The 24,628-nt window shown below is 42.0% G+C and overlaps 1 protein-coding gene across 4 annotated transcripts; it reads right to left on the minus strand.

Moving 5' to 3' along the window:
- Nucleotides 1-1,194: 1,194 nt before the first annotated feature.
- neurl4 (neuralized E3 ubiquitin protein ligase 4) lies at nt 1,195-24,628 on the minus strand. Of its 4 annotated transcripts, none has more exons than XM_034676419.1 (29): nt 24,362-24,628; nt 15,533-16,037; nt 15,376-15,441; nt 14,812-15,284; nt 14,592-14,703; nt 14,418-14,506; nt 14,247-14,319; nt 12,597-12,870; nt 11,652-11,833; nt 11,480-11,565; nt 11,179-11,341; nt 10,865-11,075; nt 10,600-10,676; nt 9,430-9,508; nt 9,104-9,273; nt 8,826-8,978; nt 8,482-8,627; nt 8,120-8,338; nt 7,846-7,944; nt 7,468-7,620; nt 7,207-7,374; nt 5,694-5,852; nt 5,409-5,588; nt 5,196-5,289; nt 4,978-5,085; nt 4,724-4,868; nt 4,420-4,532; nt 3,948-4,107; nt 1,195-2,415 (listed from the first exon to the last, which is right to left on the minus strand). In XM_034676419.1, the coding sequence occupies exons 1-29, from the start codon at nt 24,524-24,526 to the stop codon at nt 2,211-2,213; spliced, it is 4,827 nt and encodes a 1,608-aa protein (XP_034532310.1). In that variant the 5' UTR covers nt 24,527-24,628; the 3' UTR covers nt 1,195-2,210. The 4 variants fall into 4 exon arrangements, with proteins under 4 accessions (XP_034532310.1, XP_034532312.1, XP_034532313.1 ...); XM_034676421.1 differs by having other exon boundaries at nt 8,850-8,978; nt 24,362-24,541; XM_034676422.1 differs by having other exon boundaries at nt 8,482-8,624; nt 8,850-8,978; nt 24,362-24,526.

Here is a 24,628-nt window from a genome sequence, read left to right on the forward strand (position 1 = left end):
CAGTGTCTTCATCCTTCTGTGCATACTGTCTGTCAGTTTATTTTCATTTTTTATAAATCAGGAAGATATGATTTGTTATGTAACAGCCTGTACAACGCAACATACAGAAAACAAAAAATTAAAACAATACAAATTAAATTGTACAAAGCAGCAACGGGCTGTAAACAACCCATATTATATTTTTCACATTTTTGAGTGGAAGTTTTTTCCTTTGCCGAACCCCCTGTAGATCTTCCATCGCAGCTGCTCTTAGAAGGTGACGAAGCTTCTTTAACCATGACTTCTGAGTTTGACTCATCAAAGCTGTGCCTCTATAACAATGCTTCAGGGGCCTTTTTGTTCTTTAGTGGGTTAAACTGATTGGCAGCAGGATTGAGAGCGGTGTAAAAAATAAAAATAGGAAAACACTTTGGAAAGCTGTTTCACATACAATCAACATCAGGTGGATGTTTTTTGGATTAAATAAAACCTTGTATAAATGTCTGACGAATGTAAATCGATGATATAAATTGAAATAAAAAAACTGCAGAGCCCTAATTAATAACATTCACAATGTAAACACCAGCATGGAGCGTGGGACTGCAGCTCTCCAGAGGTTCACCTGTACAAGGTAAACACAGACATGATGGATAGCTTGATCATAGTGGAGGTTAAGAGGGTTTAGAGTAAATGACATTGAGGGGGTGATGTAGAAAACCACATAAAAGTCGTCCATAGTCCGTTGAACCACCTTTAGAACTTCCTGGGGAATTCATGCTGAGTTAATTGGATGAAGTATGTTAAGTATATTAAAACGACGCTACAGCTAGAAGACTTTTTGGCTAAAGGGCAACAAAACCAGCTATCTGTAAATGGCACTGTGTAATGTTAATCTTTATATTTATGTCAAACGCAGAGTTAAAACGTCAATTCTTGTTTTCTTTCGGAGCCGGAGTCAGCACGTATTTGACTTTCTTTGTTGCTAGGCAACTATCAAAGGCGCGTAACTCCACGAAAAATATTGAAACGTCACTTTCAGGCCTCGTGTTTTCTTTGCGTTAGAATAAAGAGATGCAACGTTTCACTGTCGAGTTTTAGAGTTGGCGATGGTTGGAGTTTGTGTTTCTTAAAATAGAGACACTGGAAAGTGATTTATTTCTCCCAACGTGTAGCACTTTTACTTTTCCTCTTTTTAACGTATCAAATCTACTATAATTTTTTATATTTATATTTCAATATCTCATGATGTTACACATTATATCACACTGACTGTGAGGCTGGCACGTACTCTGACATTCATCATCTCCAAATCGAGTTTTTAACTTTCCAAAAGGTAGAGGAGGTTATTTAATGAATCTGTTAACTCTTCCAGTTTTCTCCAACGTGTAGAGCCCATGAATAATTTCCATCACACAGGACGTGACAAAAGTGATGAAACAGAAACGCAAACAGGACTGAGAAAGTAGCCGGACTACTGATGTGGATACACACTAAGGACAGCAACATACAGCACGTGTAAACATGTTTTTCTTCCTCCAGTTTTTAAAATCTTCCCCTCTAAAAAAAAAAGTCACAATCACAAGACACTCTTGGGTTCATTCTCAGATTCAAGTCTTTCTGTTTAAATATCTTTTGGAAAACATTGTCACTCTTTTTTTCTTTTTTCTATTTTCCACGTTTCAGTCTTTTTAGGTGACGATCCGTTAACGTGCAAGGTTGGCAGGGGACAGCTCCTCCCAAAATATAACACTGACCAGAGCAGAGGTGAAAAGTATTAAAGTAAGCGCCACAAAATAATGGGGGGAAAAAAAGTAGCTTGTGAGGGTGGTGATAAAAAAAAAAAATAATAATGCAGGGAATGAGAACCTAAACATGGCAATAAAAAACTAAATGTAGCTAATGAATTGACGCGTTGGGTCGATAAGTACGTTTAAAAATCGCCCACGAGTGTCCAAAACATAAAGTGCAGGCAGTGTCTGTTCTTCTTTGAAACCGCCGTATACCCCGGGTCCATTAAAAGAGTCCAAGAGCAAACAACCGAAAGAAAAAATGAAACAAACCCATAACGCTGAATTGTCAACAATCCACAGTAGGAACAGCTGGATTCCAGAGGAGTCTCTCGCTCAAGGCAGGGGTTGGATTTGGTTGTCAGTTTTTTTTAAGAAGTACAAGGAGGACCTACATTGATCCTCCCTACTCCCACCCAATTGCCTTTCCCTCGCCGCCTTGTTTCACTCAACTCGTATGAGTAGTCCATAGAGGAGCGTGCCGCCCTGCTCCTTGGTGATCCACTCGATCTCTGAGTTGCTGAAGCGAGGGTCCAGAGGTTCACTGTTGCCAAGTGTCTGAGGTCCCACCTTGTAGGAGCCGGGGCGCACACACACCTGGAACCCCACCTGAGCATGGTGGCAGCGATGGGAACGGGGATCCTGAAATCTGGAAGGAGAAGGAGAACTATCAGTAAGTATGCTCTTCCTGTATTCTGTGTAAGCCCCAAGTGGCAACCTCCCATGGGGCGCCGTTTGTAAAGTTGTGCACACTGAAAACAACAGCAACATTTCTCATAGCTACAAAACATCATGAAAATGTAGAGGGAATTTTTAAAAGTCACTTTTTTTTTAAAATCACATTTAGAGGACATCTGTGATCGTCTTCACATTCAATTTTCTTCTGAAAAATATATTAAGTTAAAATTTTGTTAAATCCAAATGCTAATTCTAAATCTAAATGTTAAATGTAAATATAAATGTTCAACGAAAAAATCTAAATGCTAAATATAAATATAAATGTTAAATGTTAAATATAAATGTTAAATATAAATGTTCAACGAAAAAATCTAAATGCTAAATATAAATCTAAATGTTAAATGTTAAATATAAATGTTAAATATAAATCTAAATGTTAAATGTAAATCTTAATGTTCAATGATAAATCCAAATGCTAATTCTAAATCTAAATGTTAAATATAAATATAAATGTTCAACGAAAAAATATAAATGCTAAATATAAATCTAAATATTAAATGTAAATATAAATGTTTAATATAAATATAAATGTTAAATGTGAATCTAAATGTTCAATGATAAATCTAAATGCTAAATATAAATCTAAATGTTAAATGTTAAATATAAATGTTAAATGTTGCTCCGTGATCCTAAATATTTAGCTGAAAAGCGGCAGTGTGAATTTGCATATGAGCTAAATATTTAGGATCGCAGAGCAACATTTAACATTTATATTTATATTTAACATTAAGATTTATATTTAACATTTAGATTTATATTTAACATTGAGATTTATCGTTGAACATTTATATTTATATTTAATATATAGATTTAGATTTAACAAAATTTTAACTAAATATATTTTTCACAAGAAAATTAAATGTGAAGAAGATCGCAAATATTCCTCTAAATATGATACAAAAAAAGTGACTTTTAAAAATTCACTCTACATTGTTGCTTTTTTGAAGCATTGAATTGAAGCTAATGCGAAGGTGTTAAAAACTGCCACTTGAGGCTGGCTTCGGAAGTAAAGGAAACCACATACACACCCATCCAATAAGACGATCTTTACAGCAGAAATAAACATGTTTACAGCCTGGTACAAAAGACGAGTGTAGTCTGGATAGCTCATTTCTCGATCGGCACACACTGTACGGAGGTGAATTTTTTCACAACTCAGCAGTTTCTAAGATATTAAGATTACAAGTTTTCCATTACGAGAGGCACAGCTGACTTGATTGACAGGTGAGAACACTGTAGCTGTTGGCGAGGAGGCTAAAGTCCCGCCTCTTTACCTCACACTGACTCGACATCATTTAGGTTGAGTTCAGCATTTCCAATATGGCTCCTAGCCGACGATTGGCTTCAAAACAGCCCTTCAGAAACAGATGGGTGACGTCACGGATGCTATGTCCATTATTTATACAGTCTATGATTACCCTAACAAAAAAAAGGTGAACTTACTGCACTTTGGGGGCAAAGATCTCCATGCCGGAGTAGCGCATTGTTGGGGATAGCCGCACTCTGGGAACCTCCCTGCCAGGGGCGCTGTTCTCCTCTGGCTCACTGTAGCCGTTAGGTCCTTCTGCCTTCACTGGGGACACTGAGAAGATGGATGAGGTTCCTGAAACAATAAAAAACACCTTTTAGGAATGGTTCTAAAACAGAAAGCATCAGTAAAAAATACCAAATGTAATACGCTGAGTTAAGTCAAATTAGCTTAACAGTGAGGATTATCTAAGTGTATAAAAAGATGTATGCCATGACAGCTCTTGAGACTCTGGCTCTAAATGTTGCCACCATGCCAGTGCCTGTCGCAAGGTGTTTTGGCTTCACTTTTGCACAATGGGATATATATATACAGTAAACACACAGCGGTCAACTTCATTTTCTTGATTCAGAGTGAGTGTGTGTTTTTGTCGATGTATTTTCCTACCAGGCAGCAGTTGGCTGTGGTCCAGCGTGCGTCGCAGGGCTCCTACACTGGTGCCGTGGTAAGCTATATGCCACTTCTTCAGTGCATTAGAAACCTCACAGTGGGGTTTGATCCTGTGAGAAAGACAACACATGCTCTTATGTGACATAAACGTGAAATAAAAATGTTTTAATCAACATTACTGTGAAAAAAGTGGAGGTCTTGATGTTGTACCGCTGAAGGCACATCAAGACATCCTCCATTACAAAGCCCATGGATGTTTTGATGTGCTGCTGTCTGGTGTAACTGACTGAGGTCAACTCACCTGAGGGCAAAGCGGCACCAGCCAAAGGGGAGGGCGTAGTCCCGGGGCGGCTCCCCCCTCTTGTAATAAGCCTCATCTCCCCGGAGCTTGTGGCAGGACTCACAGTAGCACAGGTTGTACTTTGCGTCTTCATTAAAATAGCCATCTTAAGGACACGAGGTAAAACAAAGACCAGGTTATGTAAATGTTACATTGTGACAAGATTGTAGATCTGAGTCAGAGATGGGGAAGAAAAGGTTGGGGGTAAGACTCACCTGGTAATGTGAGGAGGTCCTTAAAACGCGAGCACAGTGCCTGGTACTCACAGGTCTTATTGGGGTTGACCTCTGGAGGGGGCGTCCAGCACACACTCTCTTTGATTCCTGTAGAGACAAAAGCATATAAAGAAACAGAAATTGTTAAAACAAAAGCTTAACAGATTAAATAGAAGCTAAATGAAAAGATAAACAAAGAGTAACCGGTTAGGTCTTACCATCAACCATATCTGCCTTCTCCATGTCACCCTGACATCGGGGTTCACCACTTTCACCCCCAACAGCTGGCGTGTTGTTTGTAACTATTGTAACCTGCCATAACAAAACAATCACATCGATAATCAACAAATTAAAAAGTGACATGTAGAAGAAGTGTCTAAAAAGACTTTGTGAAAAGGTCTTTCATTGTTTCAGTGTGTCTCTGTGCTCACCTGTTCACACTGGCCATAGAGGTCTATAAAGGGGTAGCAGGGTGAAGGGATGTCCTGTGCAGCCACACCCTGGTCCATACCATTGACGTACAGGTGGAGACAACTGTTGGAGTCCACCAGCAGACCCAACACTGTCCCCTCTGGACAAGTATCCAGATTAGGACCATAGTTCTCACATATCTGAGGAGGAGTGAAGAAGGTAGACAGAAGATATATCAGCAGGAAGAAACATGTAATACTAACTCAGCAGGCAGCTCCAACAGGATGGTGTGTGTGTATTTGTACCTTCAGAGAGTTGTGGAAGACCGAGTCTCTCTGCAGCAGCCAGGCCGAGCGTTTCAGACAACACGCCGTGGAGGGGAAGTTGAGCCGGTCGGGGGAGTGGCCTATGACCCCTAATGACAGCGAAGATGTCCACGATGGGTTCAGACGGTCTATCTGAAACTGAAGCCAAAGAGAGGTTGTTTACAGATGGCAGCCACGACAACTAAAACACCCAATGATGTCTATGAATCACATTTATAATACACTCAAGAATTAGTGTGTAATTTCCTTTAATAGATTCTGCAAAAACAAGGAGAATCTTTAACCAGGGGTCTGGATTCCAGTATGGGGTGGGTTTCTGTTCTTAGTTTATGTGTAGTCTAAGTAGTGCTGACTAATTAAGCATTCGATTACATCAAACAGTCTGTTTCTGAAACAGAAATGTAAGCGGAGCAACGATTCTGTTTGATGCTGTTCCCATAAAACCAATCCGCAATCAGATTTCTTGACTTCCTGGAATGCATCACAGATTATCAATAAGTCCTCCATTCAACACAATCACAAGAAATCAGCCTCTTTTACAGATTCAGACTGCTGGAGTGAACCAGACTGAAGCCTCTGAACAGTGTGACCCACTGTTAACAGTGAAACTGAGACTCAATGGAAACAGATGAACAGGCCTGACTGTAATGAACCAAGAAGTGAGTGTTGTTGTTTTGTTTTTTTACACATATCTGGAGGGTGATTTTGCTTCGTTTTTGAGCGACACTGTTTACTGCCGACTTTCAGCCGGATGCATCCCTCATAAACGTCTTTGGACGATCATTAAATATCTGATGAGGATATTGAATCTTAAAACTCCCGCTGTGTTTCAACAGCTGTGTAAACTCCACAAACCCAGTTACATTCAGCTGAAGGTCTCCAATTTACAGGGTCAGTTTTAAAACCATAACACAGAGAGAGACGCGTTCGTGGTGGGCTGAGAGAAGACTACTGTTACAAGCTGCTAAATCAAGTAAAAATCACAGCTTCTTCTTTTGAAAAGTACACACACAAACAAAACAGATAGAACAAAGTAAAGAAAGAGAAATCAAGTGAATCACAGATGTGTGTGATGTTATGTGGACGGAGGGCGGAATAAAAACACTGCGGTTAATATACCGATCAGACATGTTCAGCATTGCAGGCCCGGCCCCCCAAAAATCCTGGCGCTTTTGAAAAGTACTACCCCCCTAGCAGGGGCTTTTTAGGGGGGAGATTATCTACCCCTGAACTACTTTTTCACCCTGGGTCCGTTGGTCGAAACGCACGTAGTTCAGGGGCAAAGTCCCTAGTTCTGTGGTAAAGTTCCTCCCGTTGAAAAACGCCTTTAGCTTCTTTGTGATTTGGACTGTCAACAATGTGGTGTATGCACCCCTGGCTAGACCAAAATGCCTGAAAAGTTGTCCAGTGTTCCAAGAATTATATCACCTCTTTTTCTTTCTCAATTACTTAACAGAAACAAAAATAACTTCAGAGTTTTCAAAACATGTACCTGGAACAGCTGCTGGCGAGCTAGTGGCTGTGCGGTAACCAGCAGGCCCTGATTGTAGCTGGATACTCTGGCTGCTGTCAGGTTCTGATTGGACAGCTGGATGTTTTTGCCGTGGTTCTCCAGGAATGCCATGACAGTGGGCACCAGCGCACACGGCTCAGCCTCAACCTGGAGAAGAGAGAGAGAGGGGAAGAATTTGAGTTTCGGGCTGTTCGAACTGCGGGTGCTCTCTTTGGCTTTTTAGTCTTCCTTTTAGTCTACCTCTCTGATGGGAGTGCTGTCGTCCTCTCCTTCACTGCAGCTGTCTGAGGAGAGTGAGGGCGCTTTGACGCTCTCCATGTCCTCCATTAATGAGGAGCTAACAATTGACACGGCTGTTATCCGTCCATACAGGTCCAACACTGCATACACGTTCTGAAAGGACAGAGGAGGTGCTGAGATGAAGCACTGGTGGACTTAGCAGCACTGTATTTCTGTGTGTGTGTGTGTGTGTGTGTGTGTGTGTGTGTGTCTGTGTGTGTCTGTGTGTGTCTGTGTGTGTCTGTGTGTGTGTGTGTGTGTGTGTGTGTCTGTGTGTGTGTGTGTGTGTGTGTCTGTGTCTGTGTCTGTCTGTGTCTGTGTCTGTGTCTGTGTGTGTACCTTCGCTACTGCAGTGGCTGCAGGCCCCATGTCTTCTCCGTCAATGAAGATGTGCATTGTGTCGTCACTGCACCTCTTCACACCCACACGGTTCCCAACCTAACAAGGAGATTAAAGTGAAGATGAGTCAATTAGGAACTATTTTTGTACCGTCTTGTTCCTGGCAGCTACAGAATATTAAATTGTGAGTCAAACAGGTATCCTTTTTTGTCTGTGTTGGAGCCGAGCCCACAGAGCTCACAGAGCAGCAGGGGAGGGGGGGGTGCAAGCTCACCGTCAGCCGGTCCAGTGAGCAGCAGTAGTTCTGGCGCTGCAGCACGCCGTTGCGACGGACCTCTGAGCCGCAGAGCAGCCAGGTGACCTTGGTGCGAAGCTGTGGGAGGGAGGGGGAGAGACCTGACAGCGGGCAGGACGGCAGCTCCGGGGGTGATAGCGTGGTCAGACCGATGTGCAGCGAGCCGCACCATTGCTCATCCACCTCATCAATCCTCACCTGCAGGGAGAGAAAGAGAGAGATTAGGGTGGAGGATACAAAAAACATACCACGTCATTTTAATCAAGCTCAAAGAAGAGTATTTAAGATGCATAATTATGAATAATCAACAAGGTAGGTGGACATATTAAAGCTCTCTTTACCTCAAACAGCTCGTCCGCTTTGAGCTCCTTTGCGCTGAACACGATGCCATGAGCATAACCTCCGACTCTGACGGCCTGGCAGCCCTCTCCCAGCAGAACCACATTCTTCCCATGTTTACCATGGAGCCGATGGGCAACACCTGCTACTACACACACATACACACGCACACACACACAGAACAGAGGAGTATAAAAATTAGTACAGCTAACAGGTGTTTTTTGTTTCTTATCCTTATTTTCTTCACTTTAATTAATGTCTTTACTTCAAATGTAGGATTTGAAGGTTTGAATATTACAAAAAAAGTTCAATGAGAAAGTATTTGACAGATTTAGTTTTTGCAGACCTGAGCGGGGACCCTGGTGTGTACCTGGAGAGTGGATGGGGAAGCTTTTCTCAGTGATGTTGCTGGTACAGAGGCTGTTGTCCAGCGGGCCTGAGGAGCTTGTGATGGATACCTGAACACACTGACCATACAGGTCGATCACGGCAAACACCTCTGAGAGAGAGAAAGAGAGAAAGAAAAGTGATGAATTAAATCAAATATGTCCTCCTTGTTCACTCCAGTGATCTTCAATCCAAGCCTGGCTTCAGTAGAGTAGATTTCATATGTCCAACCATCACCTGGTGGCAGACCCGAGCAGGCAACACCTTGGTCCACGCCATTGATGTAGTAGTGGAGGTCCCCGATGGCTGAGCGCATCATACCGATCCTTGAGCCGGTGGTCAGTGAGTCCAAGTCACAACCATAATTGTTGCGCATTGTGTTGCCGTCCTGCATGATGGCTGTTCCACTGTGGAGGAACACACATATTGAGTCTCTTTGTGTTTAAGGGTCTATATGTGTCAGAGCTTCAGACACTCAAAAGGAACATCCGCAATACAATAATGCACTTAAAGTGCAAACTAAACAAACAACCTTAAGTCTTCGTTTTCTCTTCACATCATACCTGAGCATCCACGTGTCGTAGTCAATATCAGTCATCGTGTTGGGAAACTCAAGCTCCTCTGGCCTGATTGCTGTCACTCCTGGACACAGAAAATCAATAGTGATTATTGCACGAGTTGTTAACACTGCAAAAACTCAAAATCTTACCAAGTGAAAGTCTCATTTTTAGTCAAAATGTCTTATCCCACTTGATTTAAGATAAATTTACTTAACAAGTAACATTTGAGCAAGATAGAGGGACTTGTTTTAAGACATCTTAAATATCTCGTTAAGTCAAACAATCTTGAAATGATCTTGTTTTGAGTTGTAATTTAGAAGAAACAAGGTTTATTTTACATTTCATACATTTTTCAAGCTGAGATCTTATTTGTAGAAGACAGATAATCTTGATTTAAGACAAACACTTTACTTGATTTAAGTAAATGCATTTTATTGGAGAATCTATCAGAAAACAGCTCCATTGATAAAAGAAAGAAAGAAAGAAAGACAGAAAGAAAGGAAGAAAAGTTGCTTTTTTAAGGGTGGGTTACAGTTTTCAGGCGCTTTCTTCTAAATCAGATAAAAATAAACATCCTCAAACTACATGCACACAATGAAACACCTACTTAAGAGCATAGCTGGCTCATCCTAAAAAACAACATGACTGAATATTAGTATATCCAGCTCACTATGAGAAGACATTATATCTCAAAATACTCAAATTAAACTTTGTAATCTTATTTCAAGTACAAGATGGTCTTAAACCTAGAGAAGTGCCACTAGCACAACTCAAATTAAGGTGAATATATCTCAAATGAAGAAGTTGACATGAAATGTATTTGTGCAAAAACCTTTTTTTGAGTGAAAAAATACTAATTGTTAGAATTCCTGGCTTATTCTGAGACACTAAGCTTTAAAATACTGGTAACATATTGCTTAAAATAAGTTTTCCCTGCTAATTTTAAGATCAGAGTTCTCTAACTATTAAGTACTACTACCAAGCTAATTTTCACTTGTTCTATTAGCAGATTTTTTTTGCTTATTTCAAGGTAAAAGTACCTTGAAATACGTTTTGGTTTTCTTCTCATTTTTGGAGGGGCATTTTTTGCAGTGAACATGTACTGTACTGAATGCTAGGTAACAGAAAACACAAGCAGTCGGACTTCAAGTTGACACAGTAGAAACACCTCACCTGCTTCTATTGAACCCGACCAGCGGTCCACCATCTTCTGAATTATGATTTCAAACAGCTCTCCATCTCGAAGGCACCTGCGGAGAGGAGACATATTCAAACCCTGACACCATTGAATCAAGTCCTCTAAATGCTGTTAGGTCTATGCTAGTTAAGCTAACAGCAGGAGAAACTGACACCACTTCAGTGAACTTAAATGTGGAAGACTTCTAAATTCACATAAGTTCCCTTTCCTCTACAAGTTATCTGTCGTTTGTTTTATCACCTGTTGGAAATTACGATAGCGTCATTGAACTCGCTGCGGCAGTTCTGACGCAGGGCGGTGCGCCCCCCATTGGTGATGACGGCATTGGTGCCATGTAGCTGGTGGAAACGCAGGTCGTTGGTTGTGCTGGCTCCGCCCACTGAGCAGGGGCTCCCTGGAGACATGGCTGTGGGGCCTTCTGAGCTGTCCTCTGGGAGAGGAGGGAGATCGACTGAGAAGAGGAGAGGCAGAAGAGAGGGGACAGTTAAGGCTAATGTCTAATTTTTAGTTCTTCTTCATGATGAATCCATGGTTCTCTTCCCTCGCTATCTCACCCATGTCATCCATGATGGTGGCCTGAGCAGCCTGCCCATAAAGGTCGACCACGGCGTACACGCTGGGAGGGACGTTCCAGGCGGCGGGGCCCTGAGCCACACCGTTAACAAAGAAGTGGAGGCTGCCATCTTCTTTCCGAACTACGCCTACTGTGTCGCCTGCCTATAAGAGATGGAAAGGGTTAAAAAAATCACTGTAAAGAATGAGGTCAGAGCGTTACTGGAGGAGAGAGAGGGTCAGAGGTTGAAGGGTGATGGGTAGTGACTGTCAGCTGAGAAGCAGAGACCAAACATCACTCACTTTGAGTCGGTCCAGGTTGTGTCCGTACTCATCAAGTATTGTTGTTCCGTTGTGCATGACGCCATTCCCCGTCATCATCCACGTCCCTGGAAATGATCATCACAATCAAGCTTTAACAAGAATCTCAGAAAGAAAAAGGAGACACAAAGGAGGCAGATTCAATGTAACTAACCGGAGCGCAGGTTAGTCATGGTGGAGGGCAGCTGCAGGTAAGCAGGGTTGTGCGTTGTGACACCGATTTCGATGGATCCTGCCCATTTGTCCACCATCTTGTCAATGCGAACCTGGAACACCTCGTTGGAGCGCAGTGGGCGGCTGCTCAGGACCACGCCATGGTTGAAGTCATCAGTCGCACTGTGGAGGAAGTTTTGTTAACAGTGTGTCAAGTTCCCGGAGGATCTGAGAGGAGTTGACAGAGAAATTGAGACATTTTAACGTGAACTCAAAACGTATTTATTCAGTCTGGCTTTTATGTACGGTTTAACAATTTTAATCACTTACCTTTAACTGTAATATTGATTTAAATGTTGCTTTATTATTTTAGTAATTTTAACTTTTATCTTATTCTTTATTTTTATTATTATTCATTCATTTATTTATTTTATTTATCTGCTTATTATTATTATTATTATTATTATTATTATTATTATTATTATTATTATTAGTGTTATTTATTATTATTATTAATTTTATTATTATTATTATTATTATCATTATTAGTGTTATTATTATTATTAGTAGTCGTAGTATTAGTATTTTTTTCCCTAATATGTCTTGCCATTGTTTTATTTCTGCCGTTTTGGTTGCATTTGATTTGTATGAAATGTGCTATATAAATGAAGATTGATTGATTGCTTGATTGATTGAAGGTTTATCATCAATCAAGCAATCAATCAACTTCATTTATACAGTGCAAAATCACATCAAACGCTATCTCAAGATTCTTCACAAACAAACTTCATCAAACGACTAAAATCTTAGAATTACTATTATTATTATTATTATTATTTTTGCAACAAGAAAATTGTCCAGCAAGCAGGTCAGAATCCAGCTTGTAAATAATAAAAACCCAGCATCTGGTGTAACATAACTACTCCAACACGGGAAGTGGACTCACTGTGGTCGCAGTGCTGTCCTCCCATCACTGATGATGGCCGCCTTCTGTCCACAGTTGGGGTGAAAGAGCAGCCGGTCAGGACCCTCGGGGTCTGGGGTCAGAGAGAGGGATGGCCTGGGCCTGCCTACATCAGGGGATAGTGCCCTCATGATGGCGTTGTTTCGTCTGAGGCGGTCACTGTGGTTGTGGTTGTGGACTATGGTGACTTTGACAGCCATGCCGTAAAGGTCGACCACGCCGTATACTACACCGGGGGTCTGGGCGGCTGCGACACCTTGGTGGAGAAAGAGTGGTCAGGGATAGAGACAGAGGTGCTTCAGTATCACACTGCAAAAAGCCAGCCTTCAAAAACAAGAGAAATATATACAAAAATATTACTTAAACTAAGCAAAATGTTCTGCCTACAGAACAGGAAAATTGGGCTTGTCAAGACTTTCCAAAACAAGTAAAGATATCTACCCTCAATGAACCCTGAAATATCTTAAAATTAGTTTATTTTCACTGATAACAAGTGCATTTTTCTTGATAGAATAAAAAAATATGAGACTTCTTTTCTCAATATGTTGAAAAATATTCCTAAATTTAGTAAATGCCATTATCTTTTATTTTTCTTGGGCTTTTACACTTTTATTTGTAGAGGAGAGGACAGTGGAAGAGAGTGGGGGAATGACATACAGGAGAGAGGCCACAGGCTGGAATTGAACCTGAGCCAACCACTTCATGGGTGCACAACTTAACCATTAGGCTAAGTCTGCGCCCTAGTGCCATTATCTTGACATAATCACATGCACTAGGTATTACATTTCTTGAAACCAGCAAAGTTATACTAAAACATAATTTACTTTTCTTGATGGAAAGACAAAAGTTCAGAATATATTTCTCATTATGTAGGATCATTTTCTTAAAATTCTTAAATGAGCTAAAAGCTGTGGAATTCATAAATCATATTAATGCCTTTTAATTTGGAAGAACTTATCTGAATGTAATTATTTCTGTTTGAAACGGTTTGAAATGTTAAATGTTTAAATATTAAGTGTCAGTTTACAGTACTGTGCCAACTGTTCTAATATATAGTAGTACATATTTTCTATTGTTTCATTGAAAATAAAACAGTGGATTACATTTGGCTGTCATTTGTTTTAATTGTGTGAAGAGATACAACTGTGTTAAAGTCATGATTTCTTATTTCATGCTTGAAATAAGAAATCATAACTTTGAAAAAGCAGTTTTATATGTGTGAGTGTTGATGAAACAGCTTTGTAACAGTTGATATTCTAGTTTCAAGCATGTATTACTCAATATAGGTCATAAAATCTCAGTAACAAGCTGTGATATCTTACTGAGATCATTTAGGACCCAAACACTCAAAACAAGTGAAACACTCTAACATAAAAACTGCTTAGTGAGAAAAACTAACATAAAAAAATTCACCTTATCTGAGATATTCAATCTTACTTAGATTTCAGTTTTTGCAGTGCAGTTACAGTAACCACACATATCTAAATATCTTTGCCATTAATGCTAACAGCCTAATCTTTCCACACTGAGCTGTTGGTTTATTTCACAACCACTCATCTAAAACCCTCTCGACCCTCTTCAAGCCCAGCCTTCCCCAGCAGAGGGTTTCCTTTCCCCTACAAATGGTCTCACCTTGGTCGATTCCATTGATGTAGAAATGGAGTGCTCCGCTGGCTTTGCGCATCAACCCGATATGATCTCCCTCCTGAACGTGAATCAGAGAATGTTATAGAAGTTAATTACAGACATGCAGGCACAGTAGGTGGCAGATTGAGGTGTGTGTGTGTGAGAGAGCACACAAACCTGAAGTTCATCAAGGCTGAATTCACAGTATTCTCTGCGGGTTCCTTTCCCGTTCGTCAGTATCCCACAACCACTCATCATGATTGTACCTGACATAAACATCCAGAATATCATCAGTGAATTCACTAGAAATAACTCCTGTAGTGTCATGACATCTCTGTGTCTTTGTGTTACCTGAGCGCAGATTGGTCATAGTTGCAGGATAGTCCAGGTTGTTGGGATTGTGTGTGGTGACGCCAATCTCTATAGATCCTGACCACTTGTCCACTAGCTTATCAATCCGGATCTGAAATATAAAAGACATACTCGATATCAGCTGTATTGATACCTTCATTCTGGTCTAGTATTCAGGTTAAACAAGCATCTCAGCACTAAGTTGTGCCGTTGTAACCACCTCGAACATCTCGTTGTGTCGCAGCGGCCGGTTTGTCATCACCACTCCGTTGTTGAACTCATCCAGCGGTCTCCTCCGCTCTGCCGTCTTGTTGTTGTTGCTCAGTTTGATCAGCGTGCCGCACTTTTCGTGGAAAAGCAGCGCATCATTGGTGGTCATCCCACCCGTGATAATCCCTTGCCCGCTCCCTCCGTTACTAGCCGGACTACTGTTAGTGTTTCCACTCTCTCCGCCGCTACCTCCTCCACCAGTTGTCCCCGTCCCGCTCTCGCTGTTCACAGCGCCTCCTCCACTGCTGTTGCTCCCTCGGTCATTTCTGGAGGAAGTGTCGGTTCCTGCGTTCCCTCCTCCGCTGCCACCTCCTCCTGCTCCTCCTCCGCCTCCTCCATCCTCACCTCCGCCCTCGTCCTCAGAGCGATAAAAAGAAACTATTGCGTTGTTGAACACGTCAAAGAGCTGGTGCTCCGTTAGAACTAAAGAGAAAGAGAGAGAGAGGATGAGGAGGTTTTCAATACTTGTGATGATGCATGATGTTCGTCAGTGATCAGAGGAGGACTTTCTTACCTGTGTCAGGCTCCAGGTTGTTGGGGAATTTGTCGGGTCGGCTGTGACTGCAACTAAGCTCAGGCACTGACAGGAAGAAGAGGGACAGAGGTTAAGAACTACAAATCCCAGATAACAGGTAGGAGAAGAGAACTACAGTGATTAAAAAGATGTCCACCTTCATCTCCGTTCATCATTCCATTCATTGCTGCCACATTCATCAGCGCCGTGATCCCTGCATCCTCCCGCACCCCACACACCACCACCTCTTCCTCCTCCTCCTCATCATCCACCTCTTCCTCCCTCTCTATTGTCTCTTTCTCCGCGGAGGGTGGCGGTGGCTCACAGCTCACCACCGTCACCTGAGTGCACTTGCCATACAGGTCCACCACCGCCCACAGCTTTGGTGGCAAGCCGCTCGCCGCGGCACCGCAGTCCTGCCCATTCACCCAGAGGTGGAGCTCGCCGCGGGAGCTGCGCTGGATGCCCACGCGGTCGCCCTCGGCCAGCTGGTCAAGGTCGCGGCCGTACTCCTCCAGGACAGAGCGACCGTCGCGGAGCACCGAGCAGCCCGACACGATCCAGGAGCCACCCTTGAGGCCTGTGGCACTGCTGGGGAAGTCCAGCGCGGCAGGGTCCAGTGCCGTTACGCCAATCTCAATGGAACCGCTCCACGAGTTCACCTGAAGAGGAAATAGAGAGTTTTAATAAACATCCCTTAGAGGGGGACCATATATTGAGAAGTCAAAATATTACCATTGGCAGTGTATCGTATTCTATCGTATCCTATCGTATCGTTAGTAACCTTGTGATTCCTACCCCAAATATTCCACAACATCAATTATTTTTAGGGATGCTCGATATTTGCTTTTCTGCCAATATCGGATATTGTTTAAAGGTGACATATCACGCTTTTTTCATCAATATATATTGGTCTAAGAGGTCCCCAAAACATGTCTTTCAAGTTTGTGCTCAAAAAACCACTTTGAAATCAGATTTTGACATGCCTGAAAAGCCCTCTTTTTCAGCCCTGTTCAGAACAGTCTGTTTTCCCTCTGACCACGCCCCCTCAAGAAGTGGATGTGCCCTCGGCTCTCCAGCACGTTGATCTAATGTTTACATGTTGGCTGAATATACACTCTGCTCACAGACCCGCGTTACTTCAACCCTCTGAATTTGATCCAGAATCTGATCCTGACGGAGAGGCGCCTGTAGCAGGACCTTTCTGAAGGATTGGTCACAGATTTTGTGTTTCTTGTTGTTTGATTTGTCAGTATGTCGACGTGTGTCTTGGTACACAGCTACGAACATGTAGCTATGCGGCTATGCTAACTAGTGCTAGCACTTATCCATGATAAATAAAAATCATCCACTAGATCTTCAAATCTGCAGACGTGGGGAGTAAAACCGACCTTTGTGTTTATTAAGACAGCCTACAACTAGCATGCCTCCCTCCTAAGCTCCTTGTTAGGACACGTGTGCAGGGAATGAAAAATGGAGGAGGGGTTGAGTTGTATTTTATACAGTCTATGGGCTGAACAAGCTCCGAGCTCTGACTCCGTGACAGACCAGATATTGTTGTTACGTAACAAAAACACGGAAGTCTGAAACGGCTCGTTTCACACACATTTACAGAAAGGTGTAGAAATCAAAACAGGGGCAGAATGGATTTTTTTCATTCTCGGGGGGTTTGTAGACATGCCAGGGACACATATTTCAGGTAGAGAACCATTAAAAAGTCCATTTTGCATGATATGTCACCTTTAATTTCCGATACCAATATCACCCAATACCGATATATTCAGGCTTTTTACACCAAACTGTTTGGTACCAACATAACATATCTCTCAAAATAGTTAATAATAATAATAATAATAAAAACAAGAAATATTCTTCTTGAGATGGGAGATCAAATTTGATGTATTACAGTAAGACGCCTTGTTTCCTCCTCGCATACCCAACGCTTTGCAGTCATTGTAAATTGCAAATTAACAATCCGAAGGTGACACTTGGAAATAGTTCCAAACCACGGAAATCTCATGCATCGGGCGAGCAAGCTTGTTAGCCACGGTTAGCAACCCACTAGTTTAGCGTGTTGTTGTTGTTGTTGTTGTTATACGTCATCAAGCAGGATGCACCGATCCTTCTTTTTAGGTCCCGATATCGATACCTGGGCTTTGGTATCTGCCGATACCAATACTAGCCGATCCGATCCCTGTATTGATTTAACAATCTCTATTCCTTAATGTGAGGATAGAATCATGTTTTGGCAACTTCAGGCTTTTCTGACTTGATGGTGAACTGTACCTGGGTTCCAAGTGCTAAACCAGAGGCTGGAATCCCTTATTTTCAAGGATCTGATACAATTAAATCCAATAACCTGTCCGTTTTTTCACTCTTTGAATCCATGAATAGGTTTCTTGCTTCTTTGCAGTCGGCTGCAGCTGACGTAGACTTCCTCCTTGGGCTCCCATTATATTTTTCAGCGCGAGTGCCATCCGTGGAAACATTACCGCTGCACATGTTGCAAGTTTCTGGCAGAGTTGTTAGCAAAAGAAGCATGCACCTAAACTGCAGAGCCTCTGTAGTTATCCTCTATCATGCTCCACCAGGCAAAAATGCACTGACTGGCCGGTGCTGATGAAGTAGGAGACGCACATGGCTGTTGTAAACACAGGAAAGTATAGAACTGAGATGAATAGATCTGCCATATGGATCGGCACTATATATCGGCCCTTTATCACCGATATCCGATCTAGCTTTTTGATTCCGATCTAGCCGATATCCGATACCAGGATCAGATCGGTGCATCCCTACTGTAAACGTCCCATGCTGCGTTCAAGCAGGCTTGGAATATCTAAAGCCTACCGAACAACGTTTATAAAAACCTGATACCGATAATTCCCGATGTTACATTTTTAAGTCAATATCGGGCAATAATATCGGAGAGCTGATAATATCGCCCATCCCTAATTATTTTCCCTTTTCTATAAATCATATTATCAGCAGTACGTCATAAAAGTGGCCACAAACTACAACAGCCTGATTTTAAGTCCAAAATGTTTCAATCCAGGTGATGAGAAAATTTTTTGGACAGATCCAGAAAGAGAAAGTGGTAACAGAACAGTTGTCAGCAGCTGTTACTCTGAGCCACGATGTTCAAAGAGTGAAGCTCTGTGCTAAAAACTGCAGGACGATATCTATGGAAAACAAAGTGAGCCTTGTTGTATGATCCATCTTGTTATTTTTAGGCGTTCTGTCAGCAAAGAACGTAGCTCAGGGAGGGCTTCCTTTGAAAATGAAGCAGGACAGTTGAACACACAGCTCTGTGATGGAGCTAACAGTGTACAAGTGTGACTATTATTAACTGGCAGTGCAGTGTGGAAGAGTGAACCCAGGGTCAAACAGATCTACTTCTCATTAACACTAAAACACCAATGAAAAGGGAGACCATTAAAGGTTCTTGTTAAAACGTTCCTGTGTCGTCCAGTGATTTCAACTTGTGCACACAAAGCGAATAAGCCAGCGAGCGAGCATCACCTTCATCTTCTTTCCTTCAAACACCTGACAAATGTTTCACTGAAGATGAAATCCTCTTGTTTTTGCACAACACTGAACTCATATCCCATAACACACAGCCCCACATATCCATGTCGTCTTCTGTGAAACTCTAAACTCAACATCAGCTGAGGATGATGTGATACTTTATTGATCTCTGGGGGTTGAATTCAGTCTTTGTTTTTTTTATTTCGCTCCACTGCAGAGAGCTACAGAGCGGCGTCAGAGGAGAGTCACCGTCCTGCTCAGCGACACTTCAGCCCAGCAGATGCTTTTCCGACATGGGGGCACGAACCCACGTCATCCTGCTGAGCGGCGATGTCCTGCGCTCGCTGCACTCCACCTGCTGCCCCTCTCCGGAGACGTCCGACGTAAAACACCATGCAGGCGCTATTTCTCCTTGGGAAAAAGGTAAATGAGTCAGAGGGTGCTCGGAAACTTCTAAAATGAATCCTCAGCCACCTTCTCTCTCCCGTTCTTTCTCCTGGTACTCCACAGGACTCTGGTTAACTTGGCAGGAATCCACCCTGATGAAGTGACCTTGAGCATAGCATTGAAGCAGAGCCAGCTCCTGGGATGTTTTTTTTCTGCAGCTCACCTCAGTTACGAAGAAGAGAGAAGAAATGTCCCTGAGAGGTTGTTAGTGTTGTTTAAAATACTGCCCCGTTTGTATCGTCTCCTTCCTCTGCTCCCGCGGTGTCCTCCTCCTCTCTGGCAGGTGCGATGTAAGTCAGTGTGCTACGAACACCCGGGTATCTGGGTTAACAGATTTAGTAGGAACTCAGCCTGACCGGGTCGCTGTGCGGAGGAGACAGACATCTCTTTCCCTCACTCATTCACTTATGTAACTGCAGCCTGTGGGTGTCTGCCTCTCTCTCACTCCCTCTCTTCTCTCTCTCTCTCTCTCTCTCTCTCTGTTTAAAGGAGCGTTAACTGCAGGATACTGTCATACATGCCAACTAGGAGCAGTGGACAGCTTTTGGAAATAATTAAAAATTAATTGCATCAAAAAGCAGGGCATGGGAGGCACGGCTGAGACCACACTGAGGGGAAGCTTTTCATCTCACAGAGCACTGAAACGTAAGAGCCGGAGTCTGAACTAGAGAGAGAACTCAAAATAAACTTCACTTTTTTAATACTTTTACATTTCAATAGCCAAACTAAATATAGACAGTCCAACATTGACGTGGCAAAACTAACTTCAACTTTGGGAAATTTAAAAACTGGACGTTGTGCAAAGTCGTAGAGCATCTCTGCCTCATGACCCCAACAATCACTCTAATGCTTCAAGGTCTGCAGGTAAATTCTACATCCGTTTAGCTTTTTGAGCAACAAACACATCAATCTTTTTACAACAGGCGTTTATCATTATAAGTATTAACCTTTGACAATTGCATTTGCATTTTTTGAAAAAATATTTTGAATGAAAAAAGACTAAAAGCTGAAGTTTCTTTATAAATGTTCGACACTAAAACATGACTTCATTGTTGTTCAATCGCAATCCATTACAGTATCTGTCGATGCAATAATAGCTCAGACTTATTATTTTAACTTCAATAGTGACTGTTAAAAAACATTGTTTTTGAACAAACAAAATGCAATTATTCATATTTCCTGTCATTACTAAAGTTGTCAGGTGGCACAACTGGTAAATGTCAGGCGGTGCGACCAGGTAAAATGTTCATTTCAACCCATTATATAATAGGTTAAAGTGAACAAATGGTTGATAACTATGATGTCAAAACATATTGTACTGAATGCATTAATTTGTTTATTTGTATCATTATTTTTCTGTCTTTCAAAGTAAAATCAGATGCTAAAGATACTAAGTACCTGGCACATATAATGCATTATTCTTAAATTATTGTAAATACAAAACGCACCCACAAAATAATATTTGTTGGGTACTATAGACATTTTAAGGAAACTTCCTAGAGATTTCCCTTAGAATAAATAGGAGGAAAATATATATATTTATACAAATATCTGGTTGCAGCACCTGACATTTTTTGGGTGGTGAAGTTAAAAATACTGTTAAAAAAATGATTTAAACACTTTAAAAAGTTATTTAAAAATTGAGACTTGTTTAAGCAAATTGTTACGGACACATAAACATGCATTACATCCATTTTGAAAATACTTTTAAAAATAATCTTTTTAGAAGCCTTATTTGTCTTTGAACCTTTGAGCAACAAACACATCAATATGTTTACAACAAGCACTCAACTAGGGTTGCAAAATTCCTGGGAATTTTCAAAGTTGGAAACTTTCCATGGGAATTAACTGGAATAAACCAGGAATTTACTAAATTGAAGGTTGGCTCTTAATAGGGAACTTAAATATAGTTGGGGAAAATATATTACAGTTCCAGATCCCGCCATCATCAGCCGCCTCAGAGCGCAACTGGTCCTCGTTCGGTAACACGCAGGTGTGCAACAGGCTCACAAATGTGAGAGTGGAAAAATTGGTTGGTATTCGGGCTAACCTGAGGCTCTTTGAGCCTGACACAGAGCCATCCTCAACAAGGCTGGACATTGACACTGAAGAGGAAGAGTCAGAGTTGGATGTTGAGGAAGTGGATATAGAGGATGATGATGAGACCCAGGAAGAGCCCATTGTCTGAAAGGGTTTGTAAATGCAGAGGCTAGGCTTGAGAAGCTTGAGGGAAGATGTTTTTTTATTTGCATGTTGAATGGGACTTCTTTGGAGGGAGAGGGTCTATCTTCATTTAACATTTTGAATGGTACTTTGTTGGGATTGCATTTTTGTTAATTTTTGAATGGGTTGGAGGGGGGATGAGTAATATTTAACTCAACATTCATGTTTTTGTTTGATAAAGTTCTACTTACAAATAAATCCTTCCATTAATTTACCCTTATTTCCCAGTCAATTCCCATACATTTCCATAACTCCCATGGAAAGTTTCCAATTTAGAATATTCCCAAAATTCCCCAGCTTAACTTCCCATGGAAATTTACCAGAAACTTTCCACCCCTTTGCAACCGTAATCTCAACATTCACTCTCTCATCTGGAGAACAACTCGAGGATTTTTTCACCTCTGGGAGTCATTTTTTAAAATGTGTTTTAGTTGTGAATGTGTCCAGATCTGGAAACGATTGTAAATTGTAATCGCAAAATATATCACAGAGAGACTGGCGCCCCATATACAGAGGCTACAGCCCTCGTCGCAGAGGTTGCAGGTTCGATTCCAGCCTCGACCATTTGCTGTATGTCCTCCCCCTTTCTCTGCTCCCACATTTCCCGTTTCTCTTCAGCTGTCCATTACAGGCTAAACAGCCCCAAAAATATAACTTAAAAACAGTTAAAGTGGCTGTTTGTATTATTGTTTTTGTACTAGTATGTCTGTTTAAATGTATATATGTAACAAGCCATGACAAACACCATGCTGATGTTCGCCACTTTTTAAATTCTGAAGCTAAAAAGGCACGTCTTTCAAACATTTCTCCGCCCACACTCAGAGTGAACTGTTCCCCCAGTAAAATCCTTCATCCATTCATTCCCTCATACTTCTCTCCCACTGCAGCTTAGAGCACAGCAGCAGACAGGATGGGCAGTCATGCCAATCAGTGATGGAAAAGTATTGATTTCCAGATAGGCAATGCATGTCACGACAGAGCATGAGGCTGTTTATGGGAGCTCCCGTCATCCCAAAAGTGCTGTAGAGGATGGGAAATCATTTACATACAGTAGGTGCTGTTAAACCACATGCTTAACTTGGCTTCCTATCATCCTGGTAGATTTTCCAAGTAATCACACGTCAAAAGGAACATGCGTAGAGCTACCATACTGTTATCAGCATGGAAGAAAAACTGCACAGTTAGAGGCTATTACAACAGACAGGCTCTCTGACACTGATAACAACAAACTTGTAAACAAGTGTGCACAAGCATTGATATGGTCTGAGGAGACATGAGTCAAAGAGCGCAGATCTGATAGAGTCGTATGAAAACGTCAAATTCAAGGAAACAGAGGACATGTGGACGGATGATAAGGTTAACGAACACACTTATAATTAAGGAGATATTTACAATGAGAAACTGTACCCAGAGAAATAGGAAAAAATACCTTTTGCATCACTATCATATCAGAATCTGGATAAACTGGAGAACAATGTGTGCATTAGGGTTGCCAACTGTCCCATATTAGCCAGGACATCCCGTATATTGGGCTAAATTGGTTCAATTCAATGGTCAGACTCACGAAACAGATGCAGCACAGAGCTGATCAAAAAATGAACTTCAAATATCTGTAAACTGTGACTTGTCATGTAAGGACTTCTCTCTGGCTGTGCAAAAGGACAAAAGACCGCTTGAGTCAGTAAAAACGTATCCATGGAAAAAGTACATTTGTTGAGTCATACTCCTTTTTTGCATTTCATTTTTCTTTTGCCTGTTTTTTTTTTTTTTTTTTATGTAAAGAGCCAAATTGTGGTTTCTTTGATGTTTATTCATATGAGGTTACATAATGATACAGTAAGGATTAAAGATAATATACACACTTTCTGCATTTCCAGTTGAATCAGAATCAGAATATATGCAGAATTCACACATCATGCTCACACCACCATGGCACCGTGCACCTGTCCCTTATGTAGTAGTGAGAAAGTTGACAACCCTAGTGTGCATAGTACACAATATGTACTCCACATGCTTCCTCACACTCTGTTGATGTTTCTTTTTGCAAAATTAAACCATGATGTGTTTAAAAAGGTTATTCAAAAGCAAGTGTGACACTGGAGGAGTCTCTGTTTACACTCACTAGTGATTCATGAGTTCCAGTAGTAGAGGTGCTGAGGTCTCTGCAAGCTCTGTTGTGTTTAATACCACTAAAGGGTGAAGCTAGCTGCTTGAACATGCAGCTGTGGTATAATGAGTGTCACTGGAAGCACACAGCTGTGTTTAATTGTATGCATTATGTGTATTTCACTAACTATAAGAGCCCAGCCTGCTGCTGTGAGCACTGCAGTATCATTAGCAACCGCCTGTACAGACTGTCAAACACTCCCTCAGAACTACAGGAGCTCCATTGACTAATTACTTTATCTCCTTTAGTATAAAACACGACAACAAGTCCTTAAAACACAGCACAGATCCTTAAAGCACCTTGAAGAGCAGCTATCCCCTGTTAGCCTGAGATCAGCCCTTGCTAGCGGCTGATTCTGTTCTCATTAGCCTGCTGATGGTTCAACATGTCTGCACAACCTGTTTATGAGCTCCAGCTGTCCCTGTCTAATCTCTCACAGCTTATGTAATTCACCCATAAACACTTGCGTTAACAGTGGTCGCTGTCACCAGTGTGCACTCCTCTGGGCAAGAGAAGCCCCTCACTGCGGATAGAGAGCGACCACCAGCCCCGTCCACCCAGCGCTGCTCCCCGCTGCTCTCAGCCCGGCTCACAGGCAGCAGCATCGGGCCTGTTGTTGTTTACCTTCTTGTCAATGCGGACGGTGAAGACATCCCGGTCCCTCAGCGGCTCCTTGCTGAGCACCAGGCCGTGGTTGAACTCCTGGACCGGCTGGTTGCGCCGGGCGGTTCGGTTTGAGTTGGACAGGCCGATCAGCTTTCCGCTCCGCGGATGCAGCTCCGCCGCCATCTTCAGTGGGCGGCCAGTGTTCACGACAGTCGGGCAGTGTTCACGACAATCGGGCAGTGTTCACGACAGTCGGCCAGTGTTCACGACAGTCGGCCAGTGTTC

This window comes from Notolabrus celidotus, chromosome 23, assembly GCF_009762535.1.
Source record: "Notolabrus celidotus isolate fNotCel1 chromosome 23, fNotCel1.pri, whole genome shotgun sequence".
Lineage (NCBI taxonomy): Eukaryota > Metazoa > Chordata > Actinopteri > Labriformes > Labridae > Notolabrus > Notolabrus celidotus.

Coding starts and splice junctions, on each gene's coding strand:
- neurl4 (XM_034676419.1), bottom strand. CDS start 24,526: ATGGCGGCGGAGCTGCATCCGCGGAGCGGAAAGCTGATCGGCCTGTCC. Junction 14,704..14,811: donor GACACAACGAGATGTTCGAG/GTGGTTACAACG, acceptor TTTATATTTCAG/ATCCGGATTGATAAGCTAGT. Junction 2,416..3,947: donor ATCTTTGCCCCCAAAGTGCA/GTAAGTTCACCT, acceptor TTCTCCTTCCAG/ATTTCAGGATCCCCGTTCCC.